Here is a 19,020-nt window from a genome sequence, read left to right as displayed (position 1 = left end):
CCACCTCCTGTTGATGTGAATACGAGAAAGTTCAATGTGCGTTGCCCTGACAGCCTTGCAAATGTCATTAATCATGTAACATCAAATGTCCAATAGTAACCCAGCGTCTATAATTCAAAGACCATAGAGATAAATCAAAAAGCCATTAGATAAAAACAATTATTTTTTAAGACAAAAGTATGCAAAGATGAGCCATTCCTGGTTGTAACAATCCTGAATACATTTTGAGCCTGGTCAAGGTTATTTTTGGCCAATAACAGCCTGTCGTGTATCATTGCTGAAGAATATTATTGAAAGAGAGAAAATATTGATATTGTTGTTATTGATTGTTATTGTTATTGACCTCTATATTGTTATTGATATTGATCGTTATTGGTTGTCATTGCTATTATTATTGATCTCTACATATATTGATATTGTTATGTTGTTGTTGATTGTTATTGATATTATTATTGATCTCTATATTTATTGATATTTGTATGTTGTTTATTGTTATTGATATTTTTATTGATCTCTATATTACTAATGTTGTTATTGATTGTCATTGATATTATTGATCTCTCTATTGTTAGATATCAATGTTGTTATTTATTTTTATTCCTATTATTGATGTTTCTATTGTTATTGATATTGATGTTGTTATTGATCATCATTGCTATTATTATTGATCTCTACAGTTATTGATATTGATATGTTGTTGATTGTTATTGATATTGTTATCGATCTCTATATTGTTATTGATATTGATGTTGTTGATGATCGTCATTATTATTATTGATCTCTATATTCATTGATATTGATATGTTGTTGATTGTTATTGATATTGATCTCTTTGCTGTTATTGATATTGTTGTTGTTGTTGTTGTTGATACTGATAAAAAGACCCAGTAATGACAATGATGTGACTTTTTATGATTGCTAACAGCACCTGATGCCAGGGGCGGAGGCAGCAGCACTGGGTGGGAGGTTTGCATGAGAGCTGCTGCATTCCTTGCTGGGGGCTCCAGCCAATCTCAGAGGCCGCCAGGGGTCGCTGCCGCGCGGTCGCCCTCGCTGCGCTTCCACCTGGGACCGCCAGGGGTCGCCGCCGCCTCCTTCCCTCGCTGCGCTTCCACGCGCGGCCGCCAGGGGTCGCTGACGCGCTGCCGCCCTCGCTGCGCTTCCACCTGGGACCGCCAGGGGTCGCCGCCGCCTCCTTCCCTCGCTGCGCTTCCACGCGCGGCCGCCAGGGGTCGCGGCCGCGCTGCCTGCCCGCCCGCGGGACGGCCATTGTGGCGCGCTTCCCCGCCCAGCGAGCGCAGGGAGGGCATGGAGGGCGAGAGCACGTCGGCGCTGCTGCCCGGCTTCGTCTTCGGCGCCCTCGCCTTCCACCACCTCAGCACCGGCTCCGACACGGTACGTCCCCCGCCCCGGCGGGCCCGCAGCCCCCGCTCAACCCGAGAGAGAGGGCGAGGGTGCCCCTGAGCATGTGCAGAGCGCCTCCCCTCGCCTGTCTGCCTTAAGCATGTCTACTCAGGAGAAAGCCCATTGACTTCAACGGGCTTACTCCCAGGAAAGCATGTATCATTACAGCCCCGGGGCATAATCCTGTGTGTGTGTCTACTCAGAAGTAAGTCCTACTGTGTTGAATGGGGCTTACTCCCAGGAAAGTGGATAGAAGTTACAGCCCTAGGGCACAATCCTAGGCAGGTCTACTCACAAGTAAGTCCCATTGAGTTCAGTGGGGCTTACTCTCAGAAAAGTGGATAGAGTATTAGTCCTAGGCAGGTCTACTCACAAGTAAGTCCCATTGTGTTCAGTGGAGTTGACTCCCAGGAAAGTATTGCAGGATTGCAGCCCTAGGGCATGTTTCTACTCAGGAGTAAGTTTCATTGAATTCAGTAGGGGTTACTCCCAGGAAAGCATATTTATAGGACTGCAGCCCCAGAGCACAATCCTATATATTTCTACTCAGGAGTAAGTCCCATTGTGTTCCATGGGGTTTATTCCCAGGAAAGTGGCTAGGATTGCAGCCTTAGCAGCCCTTGATTCCCAGGAAAGGATTTGAACCCCCTGTCGCTGCTGCTTGTAGGAAAACACTTGGGGTCTGCATGTGTGAATGACTGGCATACACAGGGCAGTGTGTAGGAAATCTACAGGAAGAACTGCCCCAGGTGCCCCTTGATGTCAGTTTCTCCCCTTGTTTCAGTTTCATTTCTCTGTTAATGCACCCATGGCCCTCCCACTGTATACTGTACAGCAGGGGTGGCCAGACTTGCTTAAGAGCCCCATGCCATCAACTTCAGCTGTTGGAGAGCCACAATAGTTAGGGAAGCTTTTAAGTTCTTAAATATATTTACAAACCACAAACATTCAACTTACATTTTAATATATACCCAGTAAATAATTATAAAGTTTGAACATTTGCTTTTGTATTTCTGCAAGCTGCACATTGTGTGTCAAAGAGTCACATGTGGCTTTATAGCCACAATCTGACCACCCTGGTATAGTGACAGAAGTACACCCCTTCCCCATTGCCTTTACTTCAGAGTAGTCTCATTCAAGTCAGTCCAACTTCTACAGAATTCAGTGCTTTGAATGGACGCTCTTCTATATAATTGAACACGTGTGCCTATGTATTGCACTTGGTATGTGACTGCACTTGGGGAAATGTTACAGCTCTGTACTTTTAACAGGCTACTATGTATATGCTTTTAACAATGATAGTCAGTGGGGACTTACTCCTGGGTAAATGTGGGTAGGATTGTAGCCCAGGATGGTTAAAAATTTTCCTGCTTGATGATGTCACTTCCAGTGGATCCTGACAGATTCTCATTCTAAAAAGTGGGTCCCAGTGCTAAAAGTTTGAGAACCACTGCCCTGTTCTAAACAATGGTTAAAGGTATAGGCACTCTGTCCCCTTTTGTACTTGGTAACCCTCAATATATACCCATCTGTGGCTGAATTATAAGTGTGCTGTTTAAAGCTTTGTCTTTCTGGAAACTGTTGGTGCTTCTCCACAGCATATATTTTTCAAATTTCCCTGCATTCAGAGTGACTGAAAATAGCTCTTGCTAGTGAAGTTATGGGAATAAAGAGGATCTCATCTTTATTTACTTGATTTCTACTGAAAGGAGCAGTTGCAATATGTCTTGTTTGTTTTAATCTGTCTAACTTTTTTCCAGTGTAGATCTATTTCTGAATTGAATGAGCAGTCCTGAAATTTCCCAGCAACTGTCCTGTCTTTAATCTGTCTTTCTTCTCTGCCTGTAAAGGAAGGCTTCCTCATTGGAGATGTGAAAGGTGAAGCCAAAAACAGCATTACTGACTCTCAGATGGATGACGTTGAAGTTGTTTATACAATTGGTGAGTCTGTTGAATGGGATCTGCATAATGTTTATTAACCTGCTGTTTTTCAGTGGACTCTTCTTGGTATTTTAGCAGTGTCACCTGTGTGCAGCGTGCCATTGGGGTGTGTGCTGCATCCTGTGGTGGGGAGGCAGTCACAGAGGCATCCTCAAGGTATGGGAACATTTGTTCCTTGCCTTGGGGCTGCATGCAAAGTTGGAATAGTGCTGGAAAGTTGGGATAGGATTAGGCCCTAAGAAAGTTAGGTGATACTTTACATCGGTAAAATACAGAGAAAAAAGTGTACTGCCTGTAGGTCATGATTGCACCATTTGCACATAGCACTGCTGCTGCTGCTACAATGCTTTTATGTTTTATATAGGATCTATACCATGGTATCCAGAGGATATGTTTTACACCACTCTAATTCTAGCTGCCTGTTCTCCAGAAGACATAGTGATAGCACTAGCCTTGATTCTGTGGCTAAGATGCTCCTCTTTTTTTATATTTTCTTTCCTTCAACTTCCAAAGATCTTCACAGTGGTTCTTTTGTGTTTTTGTCTCTTCAGTGCATTCAAAGAGAAGATGCCAATAAAGGTTTATGGTATGGAAGAGAAGATGCAAATATGGCCTTGTTTAGGGATTGCCTTCTCTTTTGTGCATTAAAGTTGCATTTACAGAAGGAAAATAGTTCCCACTTCCAATGTGCTTTCATTTCCAGAGCAGTAGAGCTTTCTATATCTTAACTTCTCCCCACATTAATTTCAAAAACTTCTAAGTAAACATGACAGCCAGCTACATATGTTGACTTTTCAAAGCATTTGAGATAGACTTTTTGTTTATTAATGCATTAAAGCAAAGTGTGGTTATTATGCAAAGTGAACACCGAATCCATTTCTTAAACAGTCAAAGTTAACTTTGAGGCAAGCCTTATATTTTACTTCCTTCTGTTTTTATTTTTGTTTGAAAACGTATAGTATATATTTAACCATATACGGTTAACCATTCTATATTTAACCATATATAATAACCATGTGGTATGGTTATTATTTTTATATTTCTTGTTGTGTATTTTAAATCACTTTGCCACCTTGTGGTTAGAAGTGAGGTATAAATTATTAGACATAAAATAATATAAGAAACAAATTATAATAAAGGGTCATTAATATTTTTTAAGTTGCATTTGAATTATTTCATGCTTTGAGTAGGAGCATATACAGAAATATGTCAGCACCAAGCAGTCAGGTCAAAAATAAAATGTTGGCTTCATTTCAGATATACAAAAGCACATTCCTTGCTACCAGCCCTTCAGGTAAGTAATAAACCTTTTAAAAAAACAATTATTTTTGTTTGTTTCATAAAGTACAAATATAACCAATTATGGATGACATTAGTTCCTTAAAAATAGAAGATTCTTGCTCTGATCATGTGGTTCTGGAGGACACTTAGGGGCTCTGACGCATGTATGGCAAGCAGGAGCTACTGTGTGAAGTCTCTCTCATTGGAGTCTCTCAGAGCCCTTAGCATATATTTAGTCTGTGGAACTCCTAGCTATAGGATGTGCTGATGGCATCTGGCCTAGATGCTTTAAAAGGAGATTGGAGAAGTCCATCACAGGTTACAAGCCATGATGGGAATGTGTAACCTCCTGATTTTAGAAGTAGGCTACCTCAGAATGCCATATGTAAGGGAGGGCACCAGGATGCACGTCTCTTGTGTGCTCCCTGAGGCATCTGGTGGGCCACTGTGAGATACAGGAAGCTGGACTAGATCTGGGCAGGAGGTCTGATCTAGAGGGTAGAGCCTCCGTTTGCCTGAAGATAACATCCACAGGTTGCCAGATGGAGGCCACTGGCACCGTGTTGAGCCGAGTTATTCCATCTGCTCTGAGCATGGGAGGATGGAGGCCAGAATGTGAAACCAGATCAGAAAGAAACCTCTGAATGTTGTGGTTCTTGAAAGATAGAACCTTCTTTCAATTGTAAAAATCCCTACGGGGATTTAAATAGCCTGCCTATGTAAACCGCCTTGAATAAAGTCTGAGGAGAAATCTGATTACCAAGAAAGTTGGTATTTAAATACTAGTATTATTATTATTGTTATTAGATGGGCCTTTGGCCTGATACAGTGGGGCTCTTATGTTTTTATCAGCAGTTGTCAACATTTTTCTTCTCATGCCACACTGACCTATGGTCTTCAGCTCCTTGTGATGTCACTTCTGGCTTCCAGAAGACTCTTCCAGGTTCTGCACTCTATTTCTCAGGAAACTGTCTATAGTAACAAATTGTCCCTCTGCCAGCTTAGCAGTAGAAATGTTGTGTGGGGATTTTTCCCCAAGGCTCCCTTCTTCTTGTCCACTCCTGTCCACCTGTTTGTTTTCTGGGTTTATTATTGGAATAATTATTCTTTGTGTTAGTTTGCTGTAGGAGAAATTCCAGCAAATATCCTATAAAATGTCAAAGACTGTTATTTAGCTCTGGGAAGTAAGGAATGCTGTTCTAACACAGCAGCAAAATTCTTCAACCAACCTTCTCTTTTCCAGCTTTTACAACTCAACTGGTGAATTGAATGAGCCAGTGCTGAAGAAAATATTGTCAGGATGCAAAAAGGTATTTTACCACAGTGGAATCCTTCACTGCTTGCATGTTTTGCAGACATAAACATTTTTACATTTCCAGTCTTTCAACTGGAATAGAGAGTAGTACAGGTGGAGCCTATTTATATGCCTTAGTTCTGTTCCTGACTCTGCACAATTAACAAAAAACAAGTTGTGCTAAATTCCATAGAGTTAAGGTGGCTGTTATCAATCCCCTCCACTACTTCGCCTCCTCCCCCCCCTTCACAGGTGGGATGCTGAGCTTTTAAGAGTCCAGTCCTTTGTGTTTCTACTCAGAAGTAAGCCCACTGTAGTCAATGGGGCTTACTCCCAGGAAAGTGTGGATTGGATTGTAGCCTAAATCTCCTGTTTTGGCTTGCTGGGAAGTCTTCCTTGCTGGACTGTTTTGTTTCTGTAGGCTGTTTTGCACTGTGGGGGGGGGGGGGGGAATAGGACAAACACACCCTAGGATTTTTTAAACCAATGCCCTCTGTTGCTACTGCACCTGTGTGTCTGTGTGTGAGAGAGCTCCACCTTGCTGCATGTGCTCTGGCTACAGAGGTTTTCAGCCCCCCCCCCTTCCCCACCTCTTTGCAGGCTCAGGGGCTCCAAGAGTGTTACTGTTCCTTCAAAAGGGGAACTTCTTCCATGGCTCCAGGGCTATTTCCCTGCCTGGGCAAGGCAGGGCCTTTTTGCAGTGTGTTGGGCTGCCTGGAAACAGAGTGAGAAGCCAGCAAAGAAGCAGGGCATAGGTGTGTGTGACTTTCAGTTCCCCCACCCCATTCTCATCCAAGACAAATCCACAGATAAAAATTCTGTGGATAAATAGGTTGCACCTATACTGCAAGCCAAATTAGATGTGATTTTGAACCAGTGCTTGGCTCTGTGTGTTTGAGGTTTGTGTTTTTACTTTAGCAAATAGCAGCCATAGTGGGAGGGCTGTGATTGGGGCTGTGGTAGTGGGATGGGGAAAGGATTTAACCCTTTGCACCCACTATGGGTGGTTTACAGCTGCTCTTTACCAAAAAAAAAAAAAAAAAAAAAAAGAAACCTACACCTCAAAACACACAGAACTGCTTAAAGTTGTATCAAGTTTGTCTGCTAGTATTACCTTCTCATGAGTAGCCATGTTGCAGAGCTGCTCCAGGGCTGCTCCCAAGCTGGTGACCAGACAGTGACACTTCAAAGTTGCTGGAGGTTTTTCCTCTTTTTAGGCAAGTAGCAAACATAAAGCATTTCTGCCCAGCCCACAGGTGTACACATTTGATCCCTGTTGTGTATATGCAGTGTTGGGCAGAAATGCTAGATGTAAGGGCACCAGGATGCAGGTCTCTTGTTGTCTTGTGTGCTCCCTGAGGCATTTGTTGGGCCACTGTGACATACAGGAAGCAGGACTAAATGGGCCTATGGCCTGATTCAGCAGGGTTGTTCTTATGTTCTTAAATAGCTTAAATATGTATGGATAGAAAGTCTAGCAAACCTGAGCAGGTCTGAGTTAGAAATTTTTTGTACATACCTAACACACCAGATAACTCCCATTTGCCCTTCATCCTCGTGGTATGCTTTTCTGCTCCTTTGCACAGTTCATTGGATTGGTTTTGATTTTTTTTCACAATAAGCTATATCTAATTTTCAATCTTCTCTTCCAGACTGTGGTGGGCTGGTACAAACTCCGGCGCAATACCGATCAGATGATGACGTTCAGAGAGCGGCTTCTTCATAAGCATCTACAGTCACATTTGGCAAACCAGGGTCTAGTTTTTCTGTTACTGACTTCGAGCGTCACCTCTTCAAGTTCATCCACTTACAAACTTGAATATGCCTTGCACAAACCACAAGAGGGGTAAGTTTATTTCTGATTTGGAGGTAGAGAAATATCCTGTATTATAACATTTTCATAGTAACTCTGACCATAAAGAACATAAGTAAAACACAAAACTCTTCATTTATTATCCTTAAATGTGTTTTTGCCACAAACAAAAATAGCTAATCTATTCCTTATGTTTACTCTTTCCATATTTATATTTAGAGGAAAGTTTGTAATGGAAGCCATTTCTATCCATTAAATTTTTGCTTTTAGCCCTTATCAAAACTTTAAGGCAACTAACCTTTAAAATCTCCCATATTTATATTCTTGTATCTCTGCTTTTTAAAAAGTCTTTTCCAGAAAGTCCCTCTTGTTGTCGCCAATTTGGGAATGGCAGAACAGCAGGGTTACCGGACTGTGTCTGGTTCCTGCATTTCTTCTGGCTTTTGTAGAGCAATTGGAAAACACAGGTAGGAAAATAGTGTTTTGTGTAGCGTCTCCAGTGGTTCTCTGGATGGATTTTAGAATATTCCCAACTAGTAGAAAATGTGCTTCTCTTAATAATAAAAGGAAAAATACATCCATTCAGAATAATTAAACAATGGAGAAATTCTGCAATGTGGGAAAAGATTGTCATGTTTACCAAGAAATATGGATACATACACACTGATGTAAATACAGTTATGCGTCACTTAATGACAGGGATAGGGACCGCCCCCCTTGTCCATCGAGACTTCATGCAATATGAAGCTTCTGCAGTTGAGCAGCTAATCTGCTCCCCTTGCCTATGGCGGCAGACACCTGTAACTTAACCCATTTCTGCCCAGCTCACAGGTGTACACATTTGATCCCTGCTGCATATATGCAACATTGGGCAGAAATGGTTTTAAACTCCAACGACATTGGAGTTTATGCTGCTAACTCGATGTAAAATAGTCTTATTGAATGTGTTAACTAACATCACCTTTAGTAAACATTATTACCTGGTAAATGCTAATGGTGTTTCAGTGTGCATTCCTAAGGATTTGGTGTGAGTTAAGATTATATTTTTGCATTACGTAAAAAATATTTAAATCCTGTTAATGAAAAATGGAAGATGCAGTTTGTTATTTTTTTTCATCAAAAGGTCAGAATTTTTTAATGAAGATGGGTCACTAAAAGAAGTTCATAAGATTAATGAAATGTATGCCTCTTTGCAGGAAGAACTGAAGGTAAACTATACATTTTTAGAGAATATATCTTGTTTACCTTTTCACCAGCACTGCAGCATCTGAGATAAATTTTCAGGTGACATGTTCTTATGCTTGATGTTTTAAACTAACTTGGGGCCTATTTAGATGTAAGAATGTGCATCCTGAGAATATAACTGAGTAGATGTATATAAATACACATTTTTGCATAATATGCATTATTATGTTAGCATAGATCAGTGTTTCTCAAATTGTGGGACCCACTAGGTGGGTCGCGAGCCAATTTCAGGTGGGTCCCCATTCATTTCAGTGTTTTATTTTTAATATATTAGACTTGGTGCTACCATGGGATGTAACTGCATTTGGGGAAATGTTACAGATCTGTACTTTTAACAAACTACTATGTATATTATTTTAACAATGATAGTCAAAAGAACTTACTCCTGGGTAAGTGTGGGTAGGATTGCAGCCTAGGATTGTTAAAAGTTTTCCTGCTTGATGTCACTTCTGGTCATCACTTCTGGTGGGTCCTGACAGATTCTCATTCTAAAAAGTGGGTCCCAGTGCTAAATGTGTGAGAACCACTGGCATAGATGGTATTTCCAGATAGCTGCTGTTCATGAATCATCTACAGTGGGCCTGCTGTATCCATATCCATGGATTTAACCAACCAGCAGGAGACTGCTTAACCAGGTGGGTGATGAGGTGCCGACCCTGCGCTGACTGGCAACCATTCCTGAGGCCCATGTGAAAACTAAGTGGCAGCTCTGTGAATTCATTTTCTTTCTATTTTTTATCTTTTGGCTTCCACAAGGAACCTACCAGCATCTAATGGGGTTACTTGTTAGCAACTAATTAGCAGCTAGTTGATTGCATTATTTCAAAAACTGCTAGTGTAAATTAGACTTCTAGTATTAATTTGCAAATTGCACTATTTTGAAGACATGTAAATCAAGGCTGCATTTATCAAGAGGTACTTCAGTGGATTCTAACAATTGTCTTCAAGTTTTTTTAAAAAAGTGTTCCTTCTAATAAGAATACAACATTTCAGAGAGATGTCTGCTTTTTTTCCTTACTCTAGAATTTATGCAGCGAAGTAGTGGATAGTGAAAAATCGGTAGAGAATATGCTAGCAGAAGTAGCTCAAATGAGGCAAGAAGTAAAAAGGAAAAAAGAACAGATACAAGCTGCAGGTAATGTAAACAGCTAACTGGCTTACTGAGGTAAACAAAAGTCCTTTGGCACCTTAGTAGTACAGATGTTCTCTGATATAAGCTTATGTAAGCAAGAGCTTATTTCATCATTTTATACTTGGAGCAAAAACAGAAAATAACCCCTCATTTTGGAATTTGTTAATAGTACATGTAGAAGTAATATATGTTAACTCCTTCTTTGAGATTGTGAAATGCGCCTGGTATTAAGATACTTGTTGCTCTATGCTGAATTTGTACTTTGTGCCTTTAGCCCTGTGCTTCCCAAACTGTGTGCCACAGTGCCTGAGGGTGTTGCAGCAAGCTCACAGGGGTACTGTAGGATATCCCCAGTGGCCTCTTCTTCCTGGCTCTCCCAGCTGCCATCATCTGGGATCATGCAATCCAAGATCATCATGCGTTCCAAGATGATGGTGTCTGGGAGAGCTGGGAAGAAGAGGGTGCAGTAACCATGGTAGGTTTGGGAACCACTGCCTTAGCCGGAAAAATAATGCCTCGCACATGTACGAAGCCCAACCTTGAAACTGTATTCAAGTCAAAGAGTTCTAATGTGTACTTTGTGATCTTAAATGCAGTGTCTTGGGGAATCTTTTTGGCATCACAAGTCTATTCATACCTGATTTTTTCCACATGACACTGATTAAGTCTTTTTCCTGTAAAAAGGGTGAGTTACAACTAGGAGTTTTCCCATTTAAATTGTCATCAGTGAGTCATATACTAGTCAAGAATTCTACAAAGGGAGACTAAGGTACAGCTGCTTATTTTCACTAGAAGCAAATGGGCTTTCAGAAGATGTAAAAGCCAGGTTTTACAGCACATGGTTTTTTGAGTAGTTATCTTTCAGTAGCTATGAAGTGTTCTGCTAGACAACAAGGTAGTTCTTCAGGGAGTATTAGTTTAAGTAGTTACTGGTCAAGTAGCAGTTCTATACCAGCAATTTTCAACCACTGTGCCATGACACATTGTTGTGCTGCAAATGGTCTACAGGTATGCCAAAGGAGTTTAGGGGAGGGTCAAATATTGGTAGGGCCATTGGGGGAGTCCCCAACCACCAGTACGGTGTGCCTTGTCAAAAAACTGATGGGGTGCTTGACAATTTTAGTGTGCCATGAGAAGAAAAGGGTTGAACATCACTGTTCTGTACAGTCGGTCTTGAGCCTACTTTAGATTTTTATTGTCATATTAGTGAAAATATTCACTAGATAAAGAGCCCCACCACACACACTATTTTTCTCTTTTTCAGAAAAGAACAAAAGTCACCAAGATGAACCAAAAGAGAATTTCTTCCTTTGTCAAGCTTTGCAACACTTTTTCCCAAATTCTGGACTGCAAACAAGCATTGTTACATTAAAAGGAAGGCAGATCTCCAAGCACTGCTGCAACATTGACCACAACATTAATGTCGTGGACCAGCTAACCTTAATGCTCAAGGAAAGTAACTTTTCCGAAGCTGAACCAAGGCAAGTAATTAAACGAAAAGCTACTGGGAGTACAATGGAACCAAAGCCACTGAAAAGGCTGCGATCATTCCAACTTCATCGAAAACGACTTCAGGTCAACCAAGAAAACAATGAACAGGAAAGAAATGTTACAATTAGTAAAAGTGAATCAGATGAGGATGGTAAAGATCCTGATTAACACACATCTCCCACTGTCTAATCTCTTCAAGGGGAAAAAATGATTCTTCTCCCTTGGAATTGTGTATCCCGATACACAGTAATTATGATGTGTGAGCAAAAATATATATGAAACCTTATCTCTCCAGTATTTGGGAAACAAGACCAAGTTCAGATTGCTATTTGCTGTAGATCCTATATTGATGTTCTCCGGAATTATCATTGATGGAGGGTAACAGCACAGGACATGCCGAGTTTGTGTGCTTTCATTGATTTCAACAGAGAATGCAACAATATACGCTGTCTTAAATATGCTTACTGAGGCCAAAAACAATGTTTTTGACTAGTATTTTAGAAGCCAAATGCTAGGAGAAAGAACAAAACTTGCAGGGGTGGCACCACCCCTGGGACCATGTAAAGCACATGCTGACCATTAATCTTTGCAGTGAGCTGTGGTGCAAGTCGCAATAGCACAGCTCTGTAGAGTGGTGATGAGAGTGGTGATACAGGCACTCCCCTTCATGAGACTGTTGAGCACACTCCGTACAGGAGATCACTGCTTAGGGGCAAGCCACAGTGGGCAAAAGCAGATGGGAGGGACACAACTGCCCATTTCCACCTGCTGCTGCAGGATGGTATGTAGAGACTGGAGACTAGCCCGGGGCTTGAGGGGGCCACATGCCCCAACCCTAAAGCCCTGATGTAAAGATTCCATTCCCAGGACGGCTTCTGACTCTGTTCTAACCATCAGGTTTTTCTAGATCATTGCTCGTGGGTAATAGGACATAGAGGAGGCAACATTTGTAATGAACCTGCGCACTTACTTGTAAGCTTCCTTGAACATTGAGACTTATTTCCAAGCACAGATGTGCTATTATGTCAGACAATATACAGCTTCCCTTTCAATGTATAAACAACTTCATACCTGGTAATTTCAGAATACACCATTACAACTTGAAGAATCTGGTAAGGATTCCTAATGTTTACAACTGTGAGAGACAAGTAGTTTCTCCTTTGTGTGAGGTTTTATATTAAGCACCACTATCCCTTTACTACATGCTCTAAATACAGAAACAGAGCTACAACTGAGGTGTTACTGGCTTATTAAGTTTTTATTAGTAAAGAACACACCCTATTTACAAAAAAATAAGTTCATTGGGCACAATTAACATTTCATTCTGGATATCTGATATTACATATTTTAGGGTCACTGAGGAATGTTGGGTCCTTATATGTCACAGACATAAACCCTGCAACAGAATAATTCAGAAGTTTTAGAAACCAAGATTCCTTTGGGTTTGCAAAACACCTAAATATTTCCATGTTTTAAAATATGCTTACCCATCTTCTGGGCTCTTTTAATAGCTTTTGAGATCTCCCACTGTTTCTTCCCACATAAGCCTGTAAACCAGTCATTCTAAAATTAATTTTATTCAGCAGTATCAAACACTTGACTCCTACATTAACTCAAATGAAACATTTAAGGTGTTAAAATCTAAACATTTTATTTCAATTACAAAAGCTGGTTGAAGTTTAGAAAGCATGTAGCCAATTCAAAGTTACACAAAATGCTTATATTTTTATAGGCAGACCATATTGAATCATATTTAAAAACATTATAACAATTATAGGCAGCTCTTAAGCCAATTCCTACACCCACTCCCAAGCTCAAAAGCCTGACATGGGGCTTGTCATGTTTGTGCCTTCTAAACAGCAGGCACAGACCCCATGAGCAGACTGGGGATTTACTCAGAGTAAGGGGATGAATATCCCCTTCCCCCAAGGAGACCTTCAGCCTGCTTGAATCCCACACAGGATATAGTTGTGGGTTTTTAGTGCCTGCTGCTTCTGTGCAGATAAGTTTGGGCTCCAAGTCTAACATTTAAGGCTAAAGTTAGCTGCTTTTTACATACCTGTTATATGCCGACCAAATATGTGACCAGTGTATGGAGAAACAAACTGTGATAAAAGCTGTGAGAGGAAGAAGTTTAAATCAGTCTGTAACAAAGCAAGTCATTGATATTTTCTATATGTTGTATATCTGTGGTATATTCCCACAGGTCTCTTAATTTCATTCATCGTATTCTTTAAAGCAGGATACAACATAAAGCTAAGTTTCAACACTTAGCATGAATAAAATACTTCTAAATTCATTTCATCCAAATGTTTCTGGTCTGTTCACTTTGACAAGTTATCAGGTGAAGGAAGACTACAAAATATTTCCTGCTACAGATGGGAGTTGGACTTCATTAGATGATTTTGTGGTCCCTCCCAACTCTAGTGTGATTTTTTCCCCTACTTATAGGAGTTACTGGAGGCCAAATACAGCTGTTAAGCTGCCTGATTTAACCATTGTTAGGAACAGCACATGATCATGTATGCCATTCATGCCTTCTACTCCCCCTTGCATGCAGATTCCTCCTCCTCCCCTTCCTGTGTTTGAATCAGCCATCGCCTGCCAATAATCTGTGACTGCCATTATCTTTGCCCAAGAAATGAGGTCTCATTCTTGACATCATGCTATACTTTCAAAGAGCTGCACAATGCTAGGAATAATGAATACAGTGCATTCAAAGTGAGCAATGCTTCACCTGTACTGTACTATCCTAATGGTTACAGGGTTGTTGTAAAGTGAAGCAGCATCATTATCCCAATGTGCAGCTGGGGAGTTAAGGCTGAAAGGGAGTGACTTGTCAATGATTCCCTAGTGAGTTCATGGCACAGGTGAGACTTGAACTGGGCAAGTCGATTCCCAATAATAATGGCTTAACCCAGTGGTTTTCAAACTCTCCTGGAGAGTTTGAGCCACTGTAAGTGCTTGTGGGGGCATGGGGGAGGCAGCAGGGTGATCCCCAGGATCACACCGCTCAGAGGGCTGCAGGGGCTTGGGTGCACTTACCCAAGCCTCCTGCAGCCTCCCCAGGGTGCAGGGAGCCCAGCATGGCCTTCTGCAGGGCTCCCCACAGCTGTGAAATTGAAAGCTGAGTGATCGCACGCTGCCTCTGCTGAAGTAGAAGTGGAGCATGATCACTCCACTTTCACAGCTGCAGGGAGCCCTGCCAAAGGACACACCAGGCTCCCCGCACCTTGGGGAGGCTGCAGGAGGCTTGGGTAAGTGCACCCAAGCCCCTGCAGCCCCCTGAGTGGCATAATCCTGGGAATTGCGCCCCTGTTTCGGGGCAGCCCCCGCCAGGGCCCACAGGCTGGGGCATCGTAACGCCCCAGTTTGAAAAGCCCTGACTTAACTGCTAAATTAAAATCAGCTCTTTGCTTTCCTTTCCATCATACAGCTTGGAGCAGGGGAAGGGAGAAGTCATTGCTGGAAGCATAAAGACAAAGCATGAACATGCCTTTCAAAATCCAAGCTGGACACAAGACTCAGGCTGGTTCTAGTTTTCTATTCTGGAAGCACTCCAAGTGCTTAAAATGTATAGTATCAGAACACAAACCCCAAGCTTCCTTCAAACCTTGGAGCTGGCAAGGGGCAGGGATCACTCCTTTAGTTGAGCTGGTGCTTTGGAGGTTCTCCCGAGTCCCTGTTACCTCTCCAGCTCTATGCCAGGAAGTTTGAGGCTTATCATGTTTGCTGGAAGATGGCATAACACTTGTTATGGTAAGTGAAATTGGCAAAATACCAATGCAGATGTAATGTGTAACTATGGTTAGCTCCAAACTATAGTTCACAACAATTGTTTAGTGCTACATTTGCGAAGTGTAGTATGAACTAATCACGGTTAGCAAAAATATTTGTGCAAACAATGGTGCACCATGGTTCATTAAGAACCATGTGTGCACAAGAGGGAGATGGCCCATATGAGCTTACAGGGTGGTCTCAATATCTTAGGGAAGGGAAGGAGATAGGCAATGCTACATCCATTTTAAGCCTTGGCAAAGCATATCACACTACTTCATTTAGAATGGGATAATGCTGCTCATGCTGTTTCGGCATTCATTACACCAACCCTTAGGTATCTATGTTGTCAGAAATATTTCCCTATTTTGTCACCACATCTACAACATAGTTTAGATGCAGGGAATGCACATATACACATGTACACAAACTATCCATTTCTGAGATCTTTCTAACCCTTTAGCAGGTGCAAGATCAGAGATATTCAGCACATGCCTTATAAACACCCTTTCCAGTTGTATGAGGTAGTCTGTTTCTTAATAACATTGGTCTGTAGATATTTTCTAAGAATATCCTAGGAAACATAATTTCTATTTGATACTGTTCCTATTAATAATGTTCTTGCCAGCACTCAGAAGTGAGAGAGGGTGTATGAAAGGATACTATTCTGAAACAGTACTACTTGTAACAAGTAGGTAAGCAGACAAGTGAATTACTATAGTAAGGTATTAATGAAGTTCACCCCCTCTTATGAGGGGCCTAATTTTGTTTTGACATCTGCAAAATACTCCAATAGCACATGCAAACAACGGAATTCACCTGAACATTCTTGTAGTCCACAGTTATTCCACACAAGACACACTTTTTAGGAGGCTCTTTATAGGGATTTTCCATTGGAACAGGCTGAAACAAAAGCGGTTTTAATTATAGTTCCTTATTATAGCGGTTTAATTATAGTTCCTTTCAATCAACCTTATTTCAGTAGGCAACTTAAGCAAATAAGATACTATCACTATAGAAAACAAGCAATTTATAATAGACAGGACTCATACCAGTGCTAGTACAACGTTTGCAACACAGACATATATTTTGCAACATGTACATGCCGTGGGAACCAATCACCAAATAGGGTTTCCATTTAGAAGTTAGTGGACTCCATTAATCAGCTCATTTTCTAACCATATGGCAGGCTGATACTAGTGGGGTTTTTTTTTATTTAAAACATATCTACAACCATTTCTTTCCAGTGTTCTTATGTCACTTCCCAACCTGATTCTTGGTTTCTTACTTTGTTCACTAACTCTTGCAATTGTTGCCATTCTTGTAATAATTTTCTGAGTACTTAAATCAAGACTGAAGACAGTAAAAATGATAATTTTGTAATGCGCTCATTTCTATTCTGGCCAACTCTTCTGCGAAATGTCGGAAGTGTCCTTAATGTTTACAATTAACCTTGATTCTTAAATAAAGCAGAAATTCCAGTTATACTATTAGACATTTTATATCTGTTCAAATGCTGTTTGTTTCAGGTCTATACAATCTGTAATTCAAATACAGACATCCATCACTTAACAATAGACAATGGTGATCAAAGCACAACAAAGAGGGTCTTAATGAGGCAGTCAGGTCTCCCACAGTCTGCAACAGTGTCTGTTTACACAACAAAGCAAAGAAGAGGCAATCAGCCTCCAGTAGCCTGCTCAGTCAGAGAGTGTCTGGTAGGGAGTGTCTTTTTATACAACAAAGGCACTAGATTGGGCTGAATGTTCACTTAATGACCTAGTCGCATAAAAACAGGGAATCGGACAATGTATCCCCATCGTTAAGTGGTGCATACCTGTACAAGCATTTTCTTTCAGCCACTATAATTCAACATCTTGAGTTAAGAAACATTTACTAAACATTTGCAATTACTAAATTGCAAATAAACTTGTATGTCAGTTACCGAACACAAAACCCCTTACCATATCTGGGTTAGTGGACACCTGATCAAAGTTTGAACTACATTCTCGTTTCCATGATGTAACTGGAAAAAAAAATGCAATTTTATGTAGAACCTATTTTTACATGAATTAACTCAGCAAATGAACTAGTCCTAGTAGCAAAAAGGATCAGCAAGGAACTATGACTGCACCAGTGGGGAATGCTGTCTTCTTACAAACAAGGTTTGGCTGATGTCTCAAAATAAAAACCCATATAGTACAGGGGGAACCCGTGATACTTGGGCAAATCGCTTGAACTATTGCTTTGAATATACTGCTTATTTTTTCCTCCTTGTGTGAGTTTTGCTCACACTAAATTCATAAGGTGCATACAGGAAAATCAGTAGCAAACTTTCCCATTCCCATGCTGGGGAGGGGAGGGGAGGGAACTGCCACTATAATGTAATTGCACTGTAATGTTAGGAGGTACAGTATACAGAAAGCAAAAACTCACTGGGCAAAGCTCTGCACATTAGCCCTGCTGGATCAGGCACAGGGCCCACCTAGTCCAGCCTCCTGTATCTCAGTGGCCAACCAGATGCCTCCGGGAGCACTCAAGACCTGCATCCTGGTACCCTCCCTTGCATGTGTCGCTCAGTGACAGGCTCTCTCTACCATCTGGAGGTAGTACAGTCATCATGGCTTGTCACCTGTGATGGTCTTTGCCTCCATCTGTCCAATCCCCTTTTAAAGGCATCTAGGCTGGATGCCATTCCCACATCCTGTGGTAGGGAGTTCCACAGACACTCCATTTTAGTGGCTGTCCCTTGGTTCTGGTGTTGTGTGAGAGAGGAAAGAGCATCTCCCTGTCCACTGTATCCACCCCCTGCATAACCTGTGATGGACTTTTCCTCCATAAATCTGCCCACCCCCCTTTCAAAGGCCTCCAGGCCAGATGCCCTGCCCACATCCAGTGGCAAGGAGTTCCACGGGTTAACTGGAGCATCCTCTGTCCACCCCTGCATGTTTTTGTACGTCCCCTCAGGCGCCTTCCCTCTAGACCGAGGACCCCCGAGGTCGCAGCCCATCCCCACTGCAGAGCCGGCCCAGAGACAGCTGCCCTGCTGGGCTCCCACTTGCCAGGCACGGGGGGAGAAGGCAGCAGGCGGGAGAGGCTCCCTCCCAGGCCTGGACGGGCCCTGCCCTCTTACCTGCGCACGGCGCGAGGGAGCCTCTCCCTGAGCCAGCGACGAGGGCCTGGCAAAGCCTCCCACAGGCCTTCTGAGGGAAGACCAGGCTTACTAGGGCAGCCATGTTGGGCGCCTGTCTCAGGGCAGGCCTCACATAGCACTATCCAATCAGATGCCCCCTCACAGTACTCCCTTTCGCGACTAGCCTATGGCCTTTCAGGTGACAAGGTTCCATCTGGCGCATGCGCCTCACATCACTACAGAACAGGGAGCACCATCCAATCAGATGCCCCCTTCCAGTACTTCCTTTTCCTGACTAGCCTATAGCGTCTCGAGTGACAAGGTTCCATCTGGCGCCATCAACTTCCACATTAGGGAGAAAGCCTGATTATACTCTCAGGTAGCAAGATTCAATCTGGCGCATGCGCCGTCATCTCAGATGGTCCCTTACAGTACTTCGCTTTCGAGACTGGCGTATAGCCTCGCAGGTGACAAGGTTCCATCTGGCGCAGGCGCGTCACGTCACTTCA

The 19,020-nt window shown here is 42.1% G+C and overlaps 2 protein-coding genes across 2 annotated transcripts; one reads left to right on the top strand and one right to left on the bottom strand.

Annotated features, from left to right (window-relative positions):
* Nucleotides 1–1,303: 1,303 nt before the first annotated feature.
* Nucleotides 1,304–13,905, top strand: ABRAXAS1 (abraxas 1, BRCA1 A complex subunit). The gene is made up of 9 exons (XM_066632782.1): nt 1,304–1,395; nt 3,255–3,345; nt 4,603–4,639; nt 5,870–5,936; nt 7,573–7,766; nt 8,081–8,200; nt 8,857–8,941; nt 10,002–10,113; nt 11,375–13,905. Exons 1-9 carry the CDS (start codon nt 1,309–1,311, stop codon nt 11,767–11,769), a joined length of 1,188 nt encoding a protein of 395 aa, XP_066488879.1. The 5' UTR covers nt 1,304–1,308; the 3' UTR covers nt 11,770–13,905.
* On the bottom strand, nt 12,844–18,660 carry MRPS18C (mitochondrial ribosomal protein S18C). The gene is made up of 6 exons (XM_066632783.1): nt 18,512–18,660; nt 17,343–17,404; nt 16,198–16,281; nt 13,661–13,718; nt 13,089–13,148; nt 12,844–12,997 (listed from the first exon to the last, which is right to left on the bottom strand). Exons 1-6 carry the CDS (start codon nt 18,612–18,614, stop codon nt 12,921–12,923), a joined length of 444 nt encoding a protein of 147 aa, XP_066488880.1. The 5' UTR covers nt 18,615–18,660; the 3' UTR covers nt 12,844–12,920.
* Nucleotides 18,661–19,020: the final 360 nt, after the last annotated feature.

Source organism: Tiliqua scincoides, chromosome 6, assembly GCF_035046505.1.
Source record: "Tiliqua scincoides isolate rTilSci1 chromosome 6, rTilSci1.hap2, whole genome shotgun sequence".
Taxonomy (NCBI): Eukaryota; Metazoa; Chordata; class Lepidosauria; order Squamata; family Scincidae; genus Tiliqua; species Tiliqua scincoides.
The sequence above is the reverse complement of the archived record's forward strand: the minus strand, read 5'-3'. Positions and strand labels throughout refer to the sequence as shown.

Excerpts from the sequence above, each read along its gene's own strand:
- ABRAXAS1 (XM_066632782.1), top strand. The coding sequence starts at position 1,309 with ATGGAGGGCGAGAGCACGTCGGCGCTGCTGCCCGGCTTCGTCTTCGGC. Across the intron at positions 3,346-4,602 it reads TGAAGTTGTTTATACAATTG|ATATACAAAAGCACATTCCT; the intron begins GTGAGTCTGTTG and ends GCTTCATTTCAG. Across the intron at positions 10,114-11,374 it reads AGAACAGATACAAGCTGCAG|AAAAGAACAAAAGTCACCAA; the intron begins GTAATGTAAACA and ends TCTCTTTTTCAG.
- MRPS18C (XM_066632783.1), bottom strand. The coding sequence starts at position 18,614 with ATGGCTGCCCTAGTAAGCCTGGTCTTCCCTCAGAAGGCCTGTGGGAGG. Across the intron at positions 17,405-18,511 it reads CTCCCTCGCGCCGTGCGCAG|TTACATCATGGAAACGAGAA; the intron begins GTAAGAGGGCAG and ends TTTTTTTTCCAG. Across the intron at positions 16,282-17,342 it reads TGTCCACTAACCCAGATATG|CCTGTTCCAATGGAAAATCC; the intron begins GTAAGGGGTTTT and ends CTTTTGTTTCAG.